At 43.2% G+C, this 19282-nt stretch overlaps 3 protein-coding genes across 4 annotated transcripts in view; 1 reads left to right on the top strand and 2 right to left on the bottom strand.

The window, feature by feature from the left end:
• Positions 1 to 962: 962 nt before the first annotated feature.
• On the bottom strand, positions 963 to 3578 carry LOC112250162 (C-type lectin domain family 11 member A). The gene is made up of 4 exons (XM_024420068.2): positions 2784 to 3578; positions 2382 to 2478; positions 2093 to 2284; positions 963 to 1961 (listed from the first exon to the last, which is right to left on the bottom strand). Exons 1-4 carry the CDS (start codon positions 2892 to 2894, stop codon positions 1561 to 1563), a joined length of 801 nt encoding a protein of 266 aa, XP_024275836.1. The 5' UTR covers positions 2895 to 3578; the 3' UTR covers positions 963 to 1560.
• A 71-nt stretch (positions 3579 to 3649) lies between these two features.
• LOC112250161 (uncharacterized protein C1orf198 homolog) lies at positions 3650 to 6009 on the bottom strand. The gene is made up of 4 exons (XM_024420067.2): positions 5650 to 6009; positions 5141 to 5191; positions 4357 to 5025; positions 3650 to 4171 (listed from the first exon to the last, which is right to left on the bottom strand). The coding sequence occupies exons 1-4, from the start codon at positions 5953 to 5955 to the stop codon at positions 4115 to 4117; spliced, it is 1083 nt and encodes a 360-aa protein (XP_024275835.1). The 5' UTR covers positions 5956 to 6009; the 3' UTR covers positions 3650 to 4114.
• A 2020-nt stretch (positions 6010 to 8029) lies between these two features.
• The window catches only part of LOC112250160 (cation-independent mannose-6-phosphate receptor), a 36524-nt gene continuing 25271 nt past the window's right edge, over positions 8030 to 19282 (top strand). The window contains exons 1-12 of one of the 2 annotated variants that reach the window (XM_024420066.2): positions 8030 to 8265; positions 8901 to 9040; positions 11375 to 11499; positions 11983 to 12081; positions 12829 to 12961; positions 14903 to 15014; positions 15187 to 15292; positions 15497 to 15656; positions 15856 to 16042; positions 16173 to 16276; positions 16422 to 16598; positions 19012 to 19158. In XM_024420066.2, the coding sequence (XP_024275834.1) occupies positions 8126 to 8265; positions 8901 to 9040; positions 11375 to 11499; positions 11983 to 12081; positions 12829 to 12961; positions 14903 to 15014; positions 15187 to 15292; positions 15497 to 15656; positions 15856 to 16042; positions 16173 to 16276; positions 16422 to 16598; positions 19012 to 19158 (1630 nt within the window). In that variant the 5' untranslated portion in view covers positions 8030 to 8125. Of the gene's footprint in view, positions 8266 to 8900; positions 9041 to 11374; positions 11500 to 11982; positions 12082 to 12828; positions 12962 to 14902; positions 15015 to 15186; positions 15293 to 15496; positions 15657 to 15849; positions 16043 to 16172; positions 16277 to 16421; positions 16599 to 19011; positions 19159 to 19282 lie in introns of both variants that reach the window. The other variant, XM_024420064.2, reaches the window with a different exon arrangement.

Genomic DNA, 19282 nt, shown 5'->3' with positions numbered 1-19282 from the left:
TCACAGAAAACAGCTTAAACAAACGCAAATGCAGCTACTATGCTGTTATTCTGTCTGCACTATTTGACGTAACTGTAAGTTATCCGGCTATCTAACAAGCAAGGGATAAGAACTCCCGAATGGCGCAGCAGTCTAAGGCAATGCATCTTAGTGCGAGAGGCGTTACTACAGTCCCTGGTTCGAATCCAGGCTGTATCACATCCTGCCATGATTGGGAGTTCAATAGGGCGGCGCACAATTGGCCCAGCATTGTCTGGGTTTGGCCGGGGTTGGCCGTCATTGTAAGTAAGAATTTGTTCTTAACTGACTTGCATGATTAAAGGTTAAATAACTTTTTTATTTTTTAAAGAACATTGCCAGCCAGTATGGCAATGGAACTTTTAGAACGAACGACTGAGTTGCGTCCATAGATACAGAACAAAAGACTGAACGACTGGGTCGCATCTCTGGCAACCGAACCAATAGAACGAACGAACGACCAACCGGCCGCTCGAAGCTGGTGTTTTGGATGATATATTGACACGGTTCGTCTCAGGCCTGACAACACCCGTGCCATTATCACGGGAATTATCACTTAATTAACTTATACCACCTGGTGATGTCACAATTTCACAGTATTATTCCAACCTCATAGTGTGGAAATATAAACTGAGTGTACAAAGCATTATGCTCTTTCCATGACAGACTGACCAGGTGAATTCAGGTGAAAGCTATGATCCCTTATTGATGTCACTTGTTAAATCCACTTCAATCAGTGTAGATGAAGGGGAGGAGAAAGGTTAAAGAATGATTTTTAAGCCTTAAGACAATTGAGTTTAACTCAATATTAGGACAGTGTTCTTAATGTTTTGTACACTGTGTAAAAAAAACACTGGAAATCACGTTTTTGACTGCACTGCCCCTTTAAGGATAATCACTGACTTTATGAGTAAAACAAATCTGATCATGATACTGTGACCGAGCATTTTCAAATATTTTATTGCCCAATATTTGTCCTGGAACTATGTTGTTTACATTACCTGTGAAAAAGTACAGTAATAACATTGTATGCTTTTAATCATGATAAACTGAATAAATATTTTGATAATCCAGTTTTAGATTAAATATTCGATCCAAAGTATTCCGTATTCAGCCAGAGATTTGCGTAGTTTAGAGTGAGTAATAAATTACGTATATATTTATTTTTTCAGTGTGGACTAAGATGAGCACTGTCTGTCTGTGCAGTATGTTAGGCCATGGGTTTGATACTGTTTTCTTTTTTTTAACAGTATGTTAAATGTGTTATGGATTATTATTCAACACAAGCACCATCAGCTAGTAAACTCAAATGTTCTTGAGTATTGAACAGTATGATATATAGATTACAACCCACTTCTTTGTGGATCAATGACATCCCCTATTGCTTTTTAAACAAACAAACAAAAAAAACAAAAGATTTTACTATATAACAAGATAGACAACTACTCGTGATAGATTATCTACTAGGTACATTTTCGTCAAGCTTGGCTGGATTTGTGTTTCTGAAATGTCAGATACTTGTCAAAAGTTTGAAGAAAAGGATTAGGCATCAAACTCACAGAGGTAAGACATATTCCTGTCACAATAGTTGTCCCACCAGTCCCCATCATCTGACGCCATGGCCACACAGTTCTCCCGCTTGCCTCCGTCCGGCTGGCTGGAGAGGAAGTGCTTGCGCCACTGGAAGTAGGTGACGCGTGTGTTGTCCTCAAACAGGTAGAGTCCCTCAGAGAGCAGGTCATTGATGCCCAGCCACACAGGCCAGTTCCCTGGCTGGAAGAAAGCCTTGACATAGTCTGCCAGGGCTTCCTGTTCCTTCCTGTCCCGAGGCATGGCCATCCTTCCACCCCGCTCCAGGCACTTCTGAGCTGCACCTGGGTACGTCTCATATGTGCGGTAGACCAGATAGCACTTATACCCCACCCGTCGGCCCTTATGACATCCTAGGAAGAGGAGGAAACATTTCACCTTTAGTTTTTCATGATTTTATAATGGTTTTTCATCCTTCCATTTTAAAACATTTGAACTATTGAGAGTAAAAAGTTCAAGGGAGGTATGCAGAGTGCAGACATACCCTCCAAGCGGCCAATCTCCTTGCGGTTCTCTTTCGTGAGGAGCGATATCTGTTGCATGGTCTCCTCTACCTCCCCGAGGGTGCCGTCCAGCCGGGACACTCTGTCCAACAGTTGGGTCACCTTCACGTCCAGGGTGTAGTGGCCGACATTCAGTCTGTGGATGGCCTGATCCATTGCTGCCAGCCTGGACACTGTTTAAGAGAAAACCTCAGAAGTTATGTCTGTCAATTCAGCAATAATTTGCATAGTGTGTAGTGTATAACTTTTGTTGAGTCTGTGCAGACATACAAATATAGTTGTATGTGTTGTCAAAGTCTGAGACAGGACTGGGCTCTTGCTCCTCCGGTAAGTCTTCTCTTGCCTGTTTCCCCTGAGTCTCTGGGTTCTGAAGGGAACAGTGAGGGTAAAACATTTGCAACCAATACTCCAGCTCCTCCACTGATTTCCATTATAGTGTACTGTTACACTAAATACCTTCACTAAAAATACACGAGTTAAAAAGACACAAAACTAGTCTAGGGGTTTCCATGCAATAAGGACAACATAATGAAAATGTTACAGTACTCTATTTGAGTTTATGTGCAGCTGGAGAATTCATTCCATTCTTACTGCGCTAACAATGTGCTACTATACCGCCTTAACTGATTTTATGTCTTAGCTCAAAATCTTCAAGCGAGTACAAGTCCTCACCTCAGATGGTGTTGCATCGAAAGGATCTCCATCTTTGGTGCCGCTGTCCAGATCAGTCAAGCTGAGTGAACACATACACAAGACGATGACTAGGATGGCTGCTATTCCCATTTTACCCTGTAATAACTTTGGTTGTTCTCGGTATCCCTCTGTCGTGCCCCCGCTCTCTCAATCTCACTCTCTCCTGTCGTTCTGACTCCCCAACAACAGGAAACTTGCTTTTCCTATCACCTCCCACTTCCACGCTTTGTGCACTTTTAGAGGTGGACCTTTGGTGGCACACATGTTCCTATTAATACAGTCCACTTTTATAACGGTGAACATGAGGATTTGCCAGTGTAAATAAATCACAGTAGTAGAGGCAATGATTGTGGTGAGTAAATTTGCAGGGGAAAGGAGAGAGTCAATGTATCCCTATGTGCTGAAGTCATGGCAGACAGGAGGAATGCCAGTTAAAATGCCACAAAAATCATACTTTCCATTCCACAGAACTTGGACATGAGCTAGCTAGGTCTGCTAGGATGTTTGGGTGTGGCTACTGCCAGACACTGAAAGGGGTGAGTGTGAGGCAAAACTGAAATTTTCATACAGATTGCTGAGGATAACTACAACGCAAAAATAGGATGTCCAGTATCCTCCATAAGCATGTTTTTTACAGTACACTTGGAGTAACTTAACCAATACAGACATATGTCTGATGCTTTGCTGGTTTTACCTTTCCATTTTATCAGGGTCTGCTCAGACAGTTCATTCTCTATTTGTATTTTTTTGTGAGATGTTCTCAATTGAACCAAGATCTCTGCTGCCACATTGTGGACAGATATTGTCACTGAATCAAAACAAATGTACAATCCCAGAACAACGACTTCATTCTCTATAATTTATTTGCTTCGAATCCAGGTTGTCAAAATCTATGAGTGCAATATAGCATACAGTAAATATAATTTACATACAAAATTCTGTAAAATAGCACTCTTGTAATGTAAAATGGTTGTAGATCTATATTGCAAGTGGTATAAATCACTTAACATGCTGGCTTTCTAAACATACCGCTTTGAGTGCTTCTCATTAGTGTACACTACAGTAATGCTTAGCACTAGTACGAGGTCAGAGTAAAAAAGGTAAAGGTAACAGCTGGAGGGTGCGGGTTCTGGCAGTGGGGAATCAAAAGCACACGTAGTGAGATATGCCATAAAAAGACATTTAGGATAAATAGACATCGTCAGTTCAATTGTTGGCTTTCCTTAATACATGTATTAAAATGGTCATCACAATGGTCCTTCTAGTGTTGAGTTGATCCAGTCACTCAATGTTGTTACTTGAAGCCGCTGTTACCAGTTGTCAAGAAAGTCAAATCCGGTCTTCAGGACGTTACTGCTGGTATTAAACTGGTAGGAGAAAAAAAGAAAGAACATTCAATTAGAACAGTACAGAACACAACTTGAAGTAAATGTACTATGTAACAACATGTAATACAGAGTAATTAGACTGTTACTACACAGGTAAATGCTGTTGCCAATTTTTCTGGATCAAAATATCTTTGATCAGTATCAAACCACAATGGGTTGTTCACCTGAGCGAAGGTGGGACTGGTGGCCAGTTGCGACTCAGACTGAGCAGCAGCCTTCTCCTCTCTCTCTCTGGCAGTGTTGCCTGAGCGGGCAGGGGAATTGGTGGGCAGCCCCGGGGATTTCTTGGCCAGCCCCGGAGTGAAGACGTCCTCCACTGTGTTGCTGACTGAGGGGAGGGTGCTCTGAGCGTGCTCCCAGCCAGCCACAGTGGACGACACACTGATAAGAGCAGGGGTAGGAGTCATGCTCATAGGGGTCACACTTATGGCTGCTGGGGGGGACACACCGATGGGCACAGGGGGAGGAGGTGCAGGCGGCCTGGGGGATCTCTGCGAGGTCACCCGTACCGGGGGTGGGCTCTCCTCTGCCTCCTTGGGGGTGGGCTCCTGACGAAGGTAGGAGGGCATTGGCTTCTCCCCCTTCTCCAGGGACTTGATTTGGCTGGGGGTTAGGGATTGGAAGTCTGCCTGTTCACCCTCCAGCCTGGATCTCTCAGCACTGATCTTCCAGAAGGAGGAGGACTCCTCTTTCCTGCCCAGGCCGAGGCTCTCGCCATTGGACACCTTGCTCAGCTGGCTGCTCTGGGTGACATTAGTTGGCTTGTAGTTAGCGATTGAAGAGGAGACGCCCTGCACAGATTCACCTGTTGTCAGGCTGATGTCCAACTGGCTCTGTAAAGAGAGAGGAGATACTGTGATGACCAAAATTAAAATGTGTACTGTAGCTACATCAATATAAGGTAATCTTGTGAATGGTAGAATACAACATGTGCACAGTTATACACACCTTGGTCTCCCAGGAAAATGGGGCAGAGTGCTCATCTTGCCAAGTTATGTCCTGAAATTGAACAAAAATAGATGTTTTCATCTGTGTGATGTGTGTGTGTGATGATTAGTGACAAACCACTACTCGCTTCACATGCAGAAACACTGCCAGTCAGGTTAATGGACTATAGCTAGCTGGCTGAGTGTTTTGATAATCTAGTGAATCAATTGACAGAAAAACAAAAATAGCTAGTTTCCCAAATTTTCCAAATCAGGCAGAGCATGTTATCATACAAATGCCCATCCGTATATACCATGGGGAAGACCATGTTGAAAAGTGCCATCTGATCCATCTCGATCTCTTGCATTGTTTTGTTACTGGTATGATGTTTACCAGCCCAAATCTCGGTCGTGGCTAACCAAATTCGTGTGTTAGCCATTTTAGCTAGCTGGAATCATACGAGAAAACGTAGATCATTCTATATGAAATAGATATGTGGCTACCAATGCAAATCGGGTAAAAGTCCATACCTCAACACCAAAATGGACCATTTTCTGTCCGGTCTGAATGAGCAATTTAGGATAACAAATGACTTCTTCTCGGTCAACCCTATGCATAGCATATCGAGCACGAATATGTGGGTCCATCATTCCATTGTCGATGGCGCTGTCTTGTTCATTCGGTGTCATTTTCTCCCAATCGGGTCCATGTCTCTCCTTGATGTTCTCCCTTTCTTGCATTATTTTCCTGGCCATGGAGTTGATGGAGGAGAAATACTCCAACTTTTTCTGCTCCATCCTATGGGCATCGGCCCCTGCCATAGTCGCAGCAGCCATTTTCCGACCAGCTGTACAGCATTCCTAAGCGTTGAAAGGGAGCGGTCATTGATGACGTACGAATGCGACGCTAATGAGCGCGTTCCTCTGCCTTGCTGATGCATGCCAAATATTACAACACCTGAATAGGTAGCTATTTTAAGAATCAGCTAACACCATCAAATGTTATAGCAACCTTGGTACTTTCAAGATAACGGGGAACTCACCGAAAAATAATGTGGTCAAATGATGACGGCAGTCATCTTTCAGGTCGGAAAGTTGGAGCTCTAGAAAGATGCCCGAGTTTCCAACTTGGAATTCCCAGTTGGGTGGCCGTTAAAAAAAAAAAATCCCAGTCGGAGCTAGTTTTTTTTCCCGAGTTCCCATTTGTCTGGAACAAAGTAAAGCCTTACGTCTGAGATTTCAGAGTTACCAAATGATTTGAACGCGACAACTGTCAGTCTATGACACAGTCGACGACTTAGCCGTAATCATTGGTTGATGCAACAACGTCTGAGCAGGGGAACGCGACCACTCATTTGCAGCCATATCATTAGAATAGGCTACTATAATGTTCATGAACCTTCTTATGATGGGATAAAAGTCAGACATTTTCGTCAGGGAGTTGGTCAAGCACAATGATTTATATAAACCCTGGATTGTTGATGCTATGTATTGGCCACCGAGAGGCTTTGAAGCCACTGATCGACCACGTAAGCACTCCCTAGTATGAGCAGTCCTCCATAGGAATGAATGGAAATCTACAGTATTTAAATGTATTTAGTATTTATTTAAATGTTTCAAGGACAAAATTCCATGTATTTAAGTATTTTTGTTGTAGTGGGGACAGTAAACATTAGTACTCTCAAAAATATATACTTTAAATAAAATGTTTTTTGTATATTTATGAATGTTAAATGTGTTTAGCTAACATAATATCATGTAAAAGTATGCATTAAGTGCCTGTAAAAGAATAAACGTGTCAAAAACGAATGTAGACAATAAGAGCATGTTGTTTTCAATACAGCTCTCCCTCTTAGTCATCAAGGGTTTACACACACCACTGGTCAACCATGGTTTGCCAGTGCTATGATAAGATTACCCAAAGTCCCACAGATGGCGATATTGAGTTATTTCATTATACCGTCCAAATGGAATGTATGCAGCCGGCTCTACACCCCTATCATCCATAAAGGCTGCAAAGGAGTCGATTTCCTCCTTAACTCGATTTAATGGCTCACCGTTGGGGGAAAAACAGGGAAAATGCCTACGTCTTAATAAAACAAAGATTTCCACCACCATTTTCTGACAACTTCCAGATGTTGCACACCGACAGTGTTTTGGTACACCAGAAGTACATTCATTTCCAATGCAACGCTGCGTTTGCCTTGCAGCATTGCGTTGCATAAATTGGATTTATCGAAGTATGCAAACTGTATGCTTAGATGGCTTGACAGAAATGGTAGCAGAGGGTTAATGTAATGTTGAAATTTTGTTGCACGCATATCCAGATAATTTTGTGAACCATTCTGCGCAAATACAGTCGGTGTGCTCAAGGCGTAACCCTGACTGAAGTGCACTACAACATCAGGTAGTAGCATTAGCCACCCTAGCATGGTGGTGGAAAAATCCAAGTTAACACTCCTCCAACTCATAAGTATGATTAGGAAACTCGGGTGTGATCTCTGGACCCTGATATTTCACACATTCTGAAATCTGACATCACCTACCAGGGCGGCAGGTAGCACATCAAACGAAAGGTCGCCAGTGAGCAAGGCACTTAAACCTAATTAATGTTGCAGTTGATAATGGCAAACCCTGGCCATGACCACAATATCTGAGGTGTCTCTGGGAGAGTGGGCTATGCAACAAAATCGATTTCCAATAGGAGAAATATAAGCACCCACCAAATTATTATTTGGCAGAATGGTTATTGCGTTCCATTCGTGCTCCGAGGCACTTGAACGCTCCAAGTCGTTCCTCTGAAGTAGACAAGTCGTTCCTCCAATCACTCCGCCATTACGTGAACGCGTTGTTCACGATGACTCATGGAAGGTCATACCACGTGACGTCTTCTATCATGTGTTCAGTTTGTCATGTGATTCACCCAGTTCCTGCTGAAGACTACCAGCGGACTTTTGCTGTATCATGTCGGACATAATGCTCTAGTTTATAATACTGGATACAAAACATGCACTCGCTTTGCAATTGTAACAAGGCTGTGCCTTGGAAAATAGTAATGTTACTTGTTTCGATCACAACGGTCCTGGTTACATTTCCCTCCGGCACAGCGGGTTCTGATGTCAGCCTCTGGTACCAAGACCTCTGCAGGTAAAGTATGGAGGCACCGCTCACTCGCGCGTTCTCATGACAGTAAAGAAGAGGGTATGAAGCTTCTTCAGAAATGGGAAGAGTATTTAGCAACGAACGCAGCTTATACAGTTCATTTAGAGTGGCACAGAACAATTATATACATATGAGGATGGAAACAGTATTGTCTCCATTGTCAGATGCTCCTCATCTGGCGTAGCCCCTGAACCTGGTTTTACAAGGCAGTTGTTTGGATAGAAAGGTGGTGTGTAGTCAGTTGGCCGACCACGGTATTTATTATGAGACTCTACTTGTGAGAACATACGGCTTAAAATAGAACTGGCATCTGGAAGAGGTCGGTGGATAGACAGAAGCGTCACGAGCTGTTTGTTTGGAAAGAAAATTGTAGGCTAATGTTATGTACTAGGTTAAATAATAGCCATATATGGTGATTGATTTCTGAGTCATGAAAACATTGCTGTGATCATATTTGGAACTGCATATTAATGTTTTTTTTACTATGTTTTCTGAGGACGCATAGATAAACCATAAACAGTGTACTGTTTAGTTATGTTAACATTGAGCTGGTGTGAATGATTGCAAATGTATTTCAACAACTATTATGATTTTTTTCCTTCTGTCTCCTTGTCCTACAGTTACAAATGGGAGGCTATAGACCAAGACAACAAAGTAAAATACACACTGAAGCTCTGTGACTCCTCACCTCACACTGGATGTGGGGCCGGCAGTGCTGTCTGTGCCAACAACCTCACCAGTCAAAATAACCAGTCAGTGGGTGAGTATAGTTAGGGACAAGTGTTTTCCCTGACAATGTGACCTGGTCAGTACCAGGTTGGTAACTTATGCTCAGAGAAAACTATTGGCCCTAATTCCAGCACAGGGCCCTGCCGCTGTTAGGAGGATGTGCTAAGGGTTCATTAAGTGAGGTTGGCATCTGATCTGGCCTGCTGATTAGGCAGAATGTTTTGCTGCTGTAGAATAGATCACTGTAGTATATGCTGCTGCCAGGACACAGTGGGAGTCAGCAATAACACCATGAGCACCCCGAAGTAAGGATGGGCCTGAAAGGATTCCAGTCAGATGCCAGTCAAGTCAATTGATTCAGTTGATTTGTTTCAGTGAGGTGTTGGTTTAATGCAGTTTCGTGAAGAAACACAATTTGTTATAAAATACAAAGTTTGCATTATGATTTGGTGAAAGGTCAATGATTAGGGTCTGTTCAATCAAAACAAAACTTAAAAGGTAGGCAAACTTTTACTGGGAGTTTATCTTATCAAACTGTTCCTCAATGATGACACATTTTCCAGTACTATTTGGTAATGGATGTCATTAAAATCCCCCAACTGAAAAAACGGGAGCCTTATCCTCAGCTTTTGCTGTAAACAGAGGAAGCACTGATATCAAACTAATTGAATCACACTTAATACTTGGCTTTGCTTCACTTTAGTGCTGACGTAGCTAAGCATTTCAGAGAAGTGGTTTTCCTTGACAAATATAGGCTAGCTGTTTTGGCTATACATGTTTTGTGGTTTACCTGGACTTACTCATCATTTTTTTCAGCTCAAATTAATGTGCTCAAATGAATCTGCGTTGTAAGGAGGCCATGACAGAGAACAGGGTTACTGGACTAGACTATTCCATAACATGATCATCACAATAAGTCCCAGCCTGGGACACTTGACCATGACCTTCACTCATTGCCTAATCTGTGTTTGGTTGCGCTCAGGCTGAAACAAAGTCGGGTCATGATTAAAGTCTACATGAGAAAAATGCCTGCAGCTGGTATTACACCCTGGGCTCAACTCAACAAGCTCCGAGTGTCAGAGTAGGATAGGAAGGGGCTCTTGTGACGGACCTAATGCTGATAACGAGTGACTAACCTATGTCTTTTTTGTGTTGGAATAATCAAAGGAGGTTAAAGGTGAACCAGAGGAGCTGCCTGTTCACATGACTGTGCCTTTACACTATGATAAGCATGGAACAGACAATTTGCAAGCATAGATTTGCTCACACAGCTTTCCTCTGAATTCAACCAGGCTGCTTGCATGCAGGCAATTGACCTTGCATAATATGCAATTGAATCTTCCAGGTCACCTCTATTGTTTAGTCATTTATGTTACTGGGTCAGCTGAGTAGCAATATATAAGCTCCAGGTTCTGCTGAATAGCTTTCATTTAGGCCATATATGTATATATATTATATGCACCATTTAGCAGATGCTTTTATCCAAAGCGACTTAGTCATGCATGCATACTGAAGATATCTAATGATATAAGAGCGATAAAGCATGGTGCATGAAGGGAATTAAAATAGGACTTGTAAGTGTGACAGTGTTCACTAACACAGCAGTGGATTCAGTCTCTGTGGTCAAAATACAGTAAAATCAATGAAAGCTAATAGCAGTGTCTGTTTACAGTGCTATCTGGACAAGCGATAGTAAAATATAAATGCCCTACTTATCATTACATAAAGCTCTGCTTGTGTTGCACCCTAAACCTTTTTACCTCACTCTGAGAAGGTGTTTTCTGCTGTGCAAAGCAGTTAGTCCTTGCTGGATTCTGCCCCTTCAAAACACAATAACAGAAACCCCATCCAATGTGGTTAGAGGGGAATATACAGTGTCTTTGAGGTAATAACTGGTCAAAAAGTTTGTTCTCAATCTCTCTGGTTGGAGTTTAGCTGTAACTGTAAGTATGGAGCCTGCCCAGGCGCCAGGCTGTTGGCAGAGCAGACAGAGACGGGCAGTGTTGTCCAGTAGGTCATACTCCCATGCTGTTTATCTGTCTGGACTGTACATGGCCAGACAGCTCAGCAGAAAAATGGCCTCAACTACTAACCCTTCCAGACCCTGTGGTGTAATGCTTTGACCCCACCGCTGTAGGGACTGGGAGAATTGGTGGAGGCTTCAGATTCAGTTGAAACCTGTATTAATCATCCACAAGAAACCACTGGGAAAGTTTAAGGTTTTAATGAATTATTGAGTTTGTTTTGCAGGGAGTACATGGTTCAGCATAGCATACTGAAACAAATTCTTAAACAATTCTATTACTTGTCTCAGCATTTGCATGTTTAAGAGGCATACTTCTCACTCATTCACTTCTATTTCCAGGTGATCTGTCCTTAAAGAAGGTGACTGGGAGCAGCGTGATAGATTTCAACAGCACTGAGAAGTGCCCAGGCAGTAGTGGTACTAATGTCCAGAGCAGCATCAGTTTCCAGTGTGGGAAGACTATGGTTAGTCACCAGTAGCACCTGTCATTACAAATGAAGTGTAGTCATGGGGAAATGTATGTATTGGAAGCTGATTATGAATTTCCTGTCAAACCACACTTGTGGGTTTTAGTTAGAGAATACTTTCATCACTAAGCATTGTTCTTTGTCAGTCTGGTGGTGTAATGAAACTGCAACCACTCTGTGGTGGTTTCTTTATTTGAACATTTGAAGTTCTATTGAGAAACATATTAACTATCATACACTGCTCTCCTATCTTTAATTAAAAAAACAATACCAGGCCTGCTTGTTGATAAGTGTGACCATGTGATTGCAGGAGCTTTGCTGCTGAACAAACACAGTAATCATGCTGCAAGTCCAGTTCCTCAAGTAGTGACTTCCTTGTAGGCCGTCACAGCCACGTCTACTGTAGCAGTTCTAAGATTGAGTAAATGGTCAGGTCATACAGTATGTCAACTTGAACTATATTTGTGCTCTTACCCCCAGGGAACACCAGAGTTTGTCACTGTGGCCCAGTGTGTTCATTATTTTGAATGGAGAACATATGCAGCCTGCAAAAAGGATAAATACAAGCCCAATAAAGAGGTATGTCTGAATTGTGGTCTGCAGCTGTCAGGGCAGGATGTGTGTATGTCACTCATTTGTGATGTGTGTGCAGACTCGTGTGACTCAGTGGCAGTGTGTAAGGCATCGGTGATCCCACTGTGTGTGGGGGGAGGTGAGTATGTGATGAGCACATTCACACTGTGGAAAATCACGAGTTCTCAGCAAGTCCTTTGCTGTCTCTTGTTTAAAGGGGAAAAAAGAATCGAATAAAGGAAATGTTTAATTTAATTTCCTGTGTGTATCAAGAATGGTCCACCACCCAAAGGACATCCAATTTGACACAACAGTGGGAAGCATTTTAGTCAACATTAGCCAGCATCCCTAGGGCAGCAGAGAGCCTAGCATTGGACCAGTAACTGAATGAATGGTCGCTGGTTTGAATCCCTGAGCCAACTAGTTGAACAATTGGTCAATGTGCCCTTGAGCAAGGCACTTAACTTTAATTGGTCCTCTAAGTTGCTCTGGATAAGAGTCTGCTAAATAACTAAATGGAAAATGTAAATGAAGGCTTTCGACACCATGTAGAGTCCATGCTCTGATGAATTGAGGCTTTTCTGAGGACAAAAGGAGGGTGCAATTCAATATTAGGAAGGTGTTCCTAATGTTTGGTATACTCGGTGTATATTGGATTTCAGTTACAGTAGGTACCAGTCCAGAACAAACTGAAAATAGAAGACGATCAATCCTGGGATTTTGTCATTCTTTACTCTTTCACTCTGTGTCTAGGTCCCTTGCTATGTCTTTGACACGGATGGGAAAAAGCATGACCTGAACCCACTCATCAAACTCACAGATGGTTACCTGGTGGATGACTCGGATGATGAAGTTGACTTTTATATTAACATATGCAGAAGCCTAAGTGAGTTTCTTTACTGTGCTCAATTGTTTTATGATTAAGAAATTATACTGTATCAGTTCAGTGATACTGTTTACTCTTCTGTGAAAGTAGGGTATAACAATTTTAAATCATGAATCTATATCAGTGGCCTTTAGCATGTATATGTGTGTGTGTGTATATATATATATATATATACACTTCATTTCACATTCTTAAAATAAAGAATGTGTGTGTATATATAGAGAGACAGACAGACGCAGTTGAAGTCAGAAGTTTACATACACCTTAGCCAAATACATATAAACTCAGTTTTTCACAATTCCTGACATTTAATCCTTGTAAACATTCCCTGTCTTAGGTCAGTTAGGATCACCATTTTATTTTAAGAATGTGAAATATCAGAATAATAATAGAGATTTATTTCTTTCATCACATTCCCAGTGGGTCAGAAGTGTACATACACTCAATTAGTATTTGCTAGCATTGCCTTTAAATTGTTTAACTTGGGTCAAATGTTTCGGGTAGCCTTCCACAAGCTTCCCACAATAAGTTGGGTGAATTTGGCCCATTCCTCCTGACAGAGCTGGTGTAACTGAGCCAGGTTTGGAGGCCTCCTTTCTCGCACACGCTTTTTCAGTTCTGCACACACATTTTCTATAGGATTGAGGTCAGGGCTTTGTGATGGCCACTCCAATACCTTGACTTTGTTGTCCTTAAGCCATTTTGCCACAATTTTGGAAGTATGCTTGGGGTCATTGTCCATTTGGAAAACCCATTTGCGACCAAGCTTTAACTTCCTGACTGATGTCTGGAGATGTTGCTTCAATATATCCATGTAATTTCCCTCCCTCATGATGCCATCTATTTTGTGAAGTGCACCAGTCCCTCTTGCAGCAAAGCACCCCCACAACATGATGCTGCCATCCCCGTGCTTCACGGTTGGGATGGTGTTCTTCTGCTTGCAAGCCTCCCCCTTTTTCCTCCAAACATAACGATGGTCATTATGGCCAAATAGTTATATTTTTGTTACATCAGACCAGAGGACAATGTTTGTCCAAAAAGTACAATGTTTGTCCCCATGTGCAGTTGCAAACCGTATTCTGGCTTTTTTATGGCGGTTTTGGAGCAGTGGCTCGATATAGGACTCGTTTTACTGTGGATATAGATACTTTTCTACCTGTTTCCTCCAGCAGCTTCACAAGGTCCTTTCCTGCTGTTCTGGGATTGACTTACACTTTTCGCACCAAAGTACGTTAATCTCTATGAGACAGAACGCGTCTCCTTCCTGAGCGGTATGACGGCTGCATGGTCCCATGGTGTTTATACTTGCGCACTATTGTTTGTACAGATGAACGTGGTACCTTCAGGCGTTTGGAAATTGCTCCAAAGGATGAACCAGACTTGTGGAGGTCTACAATTGTTTTTCTGAGGTCTTGGCTGATTTTCTTTTGATTTTCCCATGATGTCAAACAAAGAGACACTGCGTTTGAAGGTAGGCCTTGAAATACATCCACAGGTACACCTCCAATAGGCTAATTTACATAATTTTAGTCAATCAGAAGCTTCTAAAGCCATGACATCATTTTCTGGAATTTTCCAAGCTGTTTAAAGGCACAGTCAACTTAGTGTATGTAAACTTCTGACCCACTGAAATTGTGATACAGTGAATTAGAAGTGAAGTAATCTGTCTGTAAACAATTGTTGGAAATATGACTTGCGTCATTGCACAAAGTAGATGTCCTAACCGACTTGCCAAAACTATAGTTTGTTAACAAGAAATGTGTGGAGTGGTTGAAAAACGAGTTTTAATGACTCCAACCTAAGTGCTCGTAATTGCTCACGGGAACATTGACAAATTATTCACCTTGTTAACTCAGGGAATCGAACCAGAAACCTTTTCGGTTACTGGCACAACACTCTTAATCCCTAGGCTAATTCATCTCACCTCTGCCACCTCTACAGACCGACCAGAGAGCCCCTGCCCCGCAGGCTCTGCTGCCTGCTTGACCACCAGCAATGGCTCCTTCAGCATGGGCCTACCAACTACCCAGCTAGAGCTGATCTTCAAGGACCGGTACAGCCACGCATACATAAACACATGCAATGCTAATTGCTAGCTAGCAGCCTCTGTCTCTAGTCTGCCTCAGTCTTAGTATTTGCTGAATTTTGACCTCTTGCCTATCGACCATCTCCAGTGCTGTGTTGCCTTACTGAGCTGCTGACTTCTCTCTTTCTTACTGTGTCAGATTGAGGCTGCGATATGAGGGAGCCTCAGTCAGCCCGCCGGACTTCTGCAGTGGCCATAACCCTGCTGTCACCATCACTTTTATCTGCCCCTCACGTAGGCAGGAGGTAAGACGGAAGCCTGGGTGTCTGTCCCGTGGATCCCCTATTGATCACACTATTCATCATACTACAGAAAGTATTAATAAAAAATAATAAATAATAAATGGAAGTATGCTTCACATGTCAACCTAAATTTAAACACTTTAAACAACACGATCTCCCTTAGGCAGTTAGATGTCATTTTAGTCATGTGTGACCTTGCCATTACAGGGTAGTGACCCCAAGATGACAGCCAAGTCCAACTGCAGGTATGAGGTAGAGTGGGTGACGGAGTATGCCTGCCACAGAGACTACCTGGAGAGTCACAACTGCACCCTGACCAGCAAGCAGCACGACATCAACATAGACCTCACCCACCTCACCCTCGGCCGTGAGTCTGCCAATCCCAGAGCATGCCAGGCTTTGAGAAACATTGGGCAATGCATCTTTTTTTTGCGTAATAAAAGGAAGTAATGCTATGAATACTCATGACTGTCCAAATTCCCCACTGACTTTATGATAGTTCCTCTTAACAGTGAATGACGTGTTGAAATATATCACTGTGTCACATTCTGTGTGTGTAGCTACAGACGACCCCTATATGGCTGAGGACAAGAGCAGCGATGGGAAGGACAACTATTTCTACTACCTGAATGTGTGTGGGGAGACCAAGGCAGGAGAGTGTGGTGACGACCAGCACTATGTGTCCACCTGCCAAGTCAAAGCAACGGGAGATGTCAAAAAGATTGCCGGGAGATACATGAATCAAACACTAAGGTTTTTAAAATATTAATGAACATATTTTCTTGCCAGATGTCTTGTCTTCATATTTCTCCATCTCAGCTTCTCTCTCCTTCTTTTCCCCTTATTTGTAACAATTGTCCCTTTTTATTGTTCTCTATTCCAGGTACTCTGATGGAGATCTGACTCTGATCTATCCAGATGGGAGCAGGTGTAGCTCTGGCTTTCAGCGCATGACCATCATCAACTTTGAGTGCAACAAAACAGCAGGTGAGCTTAACCCATAGCATGTCCAAGGAGAAAGCAAGGACCTTTTAAATGAACAATGTTTTCTGCTGTAGAGGACTCTCCAAAATGACAGGTTAAAGTATTTTCCGTTACATTCCAGCTTATTCCTTATTTGTGTGTTTCTCAGGAAACGGTGGCCGTGGCTCGCCTGTGTTTGCTGGTGAGACAGACTGCACCTACTACTTTGACTGGCAGACGGCTTACGCCTGTGTCAAGGAGACGGAGGATCTACTCTGCATGGTCACAGACAACAAGACTATACACTATAAGCATTATGACCTGTCCACCTTAACACGTTTCCCTGGTAAGATGGAGTCCTGGATCATCTCCAGTTGCAGAGAGCTTGAATACTGCGTTCAGCTTCCATCCCAGTTGACGATCAGCATGTATCAATGTAAATGACCAGCCCCTTGACTTCCAGTTTTATACTTTAAGTAAAAGGGATCAGAAAGATGAGTATGAGCCCTAATACCTTTTATATGTACATTTAAGGTTTGGCGGGTCATGTTTCGGAGGACGCATAACTCGACCTTCGTCTCTCCCAAACCTGTTGGGGAGTTGCAGCAATGAGACAAGTTTGTAATTAGATCGCAATTGGATATCACAAAATTGGGGCGAAAAAGGACGTAAAATGCACACAAAAGAAAAAATATATATACACTGCTCAAAAAAATAAAGGGAACACTTAAACAACACAATATAACTCCAAGTCAATCACACTTCTGTGAAATCAAACTGTCCACTTAGGAAGCAACACTGATTGACAATAAATTTCACATGCTGTTGTGTAAATGGAATAGACAACAGGTGGAAATTATAGGCATTTAGCAAGACACCCCCAAAACCAGGAGTGGTTCTGCAGGTGGGGCCCACAGACCACTTCTCAGTTCCTATGCTTCCTGGCTGATGTTTTGGTCACTTTTGAATACTGGCGGTGCTTTCACTCTAGTGGTAGCATGAGACGGAGTCTACAACCCACACAAGTGGCTCAGGTAGTGCAGCTCATCCAGGATGGCACATCAATGCAAGCTGTGGCAAGAAGGTTTGCTGTGTCTGTCAGTGTAGTGTCCAGAGCATGGAGGCGCTACCAGGAGACAGGCCAGTACATCAGGAGACGTGGAGGAGGCCGTAGGAGGGCAACAACCCAGCAGCAGGACCGCTACCTCCGGTTGGGGGTTGTGCTTACAGCCCAACACCGTGCAGGACGTTTGGCATTTGCCAGAGAACACCAAGATTGGCAAATTCGCCACTGGCGCCCTGTGCTCTTCACAGATGAAAGCAAGTTCACACTGAGCACATGTTTATTTTATTTTACCTTTATTTAACTAGGCAAGTCAGTTAAGAACAAATTCTTATTTTCAATGACAGCCTAGGAACAGTGGGTTAACTGCCTGTTCGGGGGCAGAACGACAGATTTGTACCTTGTCAGCTCGGGGATTTGAACTTACAACCTTCCGGTTACTAGTCCAACGCTCTAACCACTAGGCTACCCTGCCGCCCCATGTGACAGACGTGACAGTCTGGAGACGCCGTGGAGAACATTCTGCTACCTGCAACATCCTCCTGCATGACCGGTTTGGCAGTGGGTCAGTCATGGTGTGGGGTGGCATTTCTTTGGGGGCCTCAAGAGGCTGGAGTGTGTCAGCAGTTCCTGCAGGAGGAAGGCATTGATGCTATGGACTGGCCCGCACGTTCCCCAGACCTGAATCCAATTGAGCACATCTGGGACATCATGTCTCGCTCCATCCACCAACGCCACGTTTCATCACAGACTGTCCAGGAGTTGGCGGATGCTTTAGTCCAGGTCTGGGAGGAGATCCCTCAGGAGACCATCCGCCACCTCATCAGGAGCATGCCCAGGCGTTGTAGGGAGGTCATACAGGCACGTGGAGGCCACACACACTACTGAGCCTCATTTTGACTTGTTTTAAGGACATTACATCAAAGTTGGATCAGCCTGTAGTGTGGTTTGACTCCATCATCCAGACCTCCATGGGTTGATAAATTTGATATCCATTGATAATTTTTGTGTAATTTTTGTTGTCAGCACATTCAACTATGTAAAGAAAAAAGTATTTAATAAGAATATTTCATTCATTCAGATCTAGGATGTGTTATTTTAGTGTTCCCTTTATTTTTTTGAGCAGTGTATATACTGTACACTGAGTATACCAAACTTTAGGAACACCTTCCTAATATTGAGTTGCACCCCACTCTTTTGCCCTCAGAACAGCCTCAATTCATCGGGGCATGGACTCTACGAAGTGTCGAAAGCATTCCACAGGGTTGCTGGCCCATGTTGACTCCAATGCTTCCCACAGTCGTGTCAAGTTGGCTGGATGTCCTTTTGGTGGTGGACCATTCTTGAGACATAGGGGAAACTGTTGAGCGTGAAAAACCCAGCAGCATTGCAGTTCTTGACACAAACCGGTGTACCTGGCACCGACCTTACCCTGTTCAAAGTATCTTAAATCTTTTGTCTTGTCCATTCACCCTCTGAATGGCACACATAAACAATACATGTCTCAAGGGTTCAAGATCCTTCTTTAACCTGTCTCCTCCTCTTCATCTACACTGATTTGAAGTGGATTTAACAAGTGACATCGATAAGGGATCATAGTTTTCATCTTGATTCACCTGGTCAGTCCCATGGAAAGAGCATGTTTTGTATAGTCAGTGTATATGCTAAACCACATAACTTGTCTTGTGCCTTTCAGAGTCTGAGTCGGCCCAGAACTGGGAGGCTGTGGATGCCAATGCCCCCAAGTCAGACAGGATGCGCTACTACGTCAATGTGTGTCACAAAGTCCTCCAGCAGGGGGCGACCAGCACCTGCCCCGAGGACGCTGCCATCTGTGCAGTGGGTACGTCTGAAGAAGATCTGGGCCTGTTTTCATAAAGCGTCTGAGTAGGAGTGCTGTTCTAGGATCAGGTCCCCCATGTTCATTATGATCTAAAATGCACAACTGAGTCTAGACCTACTCTGAG

Source organism: Oncorhynchus tshawytscha, linkage group LG05, assembly GCF_018296145.1.
Source record: "Oncorhynchus tshawytscha isolate Ot180627B linkage group LG05, Otsh_v2.0, whole genome shotgun sequence".
Lineage (NCBI taxonomy): Eukaryota > Metazoa > Chordata > Actinopteri > Salmoniformes > Salmonidae > Oncorhynchus > Oncorhynchus tshawytscha.
The sequence above is the reverse complement of the archived record's forward strand: the minus strand, read 5'-3'. Positions and strand labels throughout refer to the sequence as shown.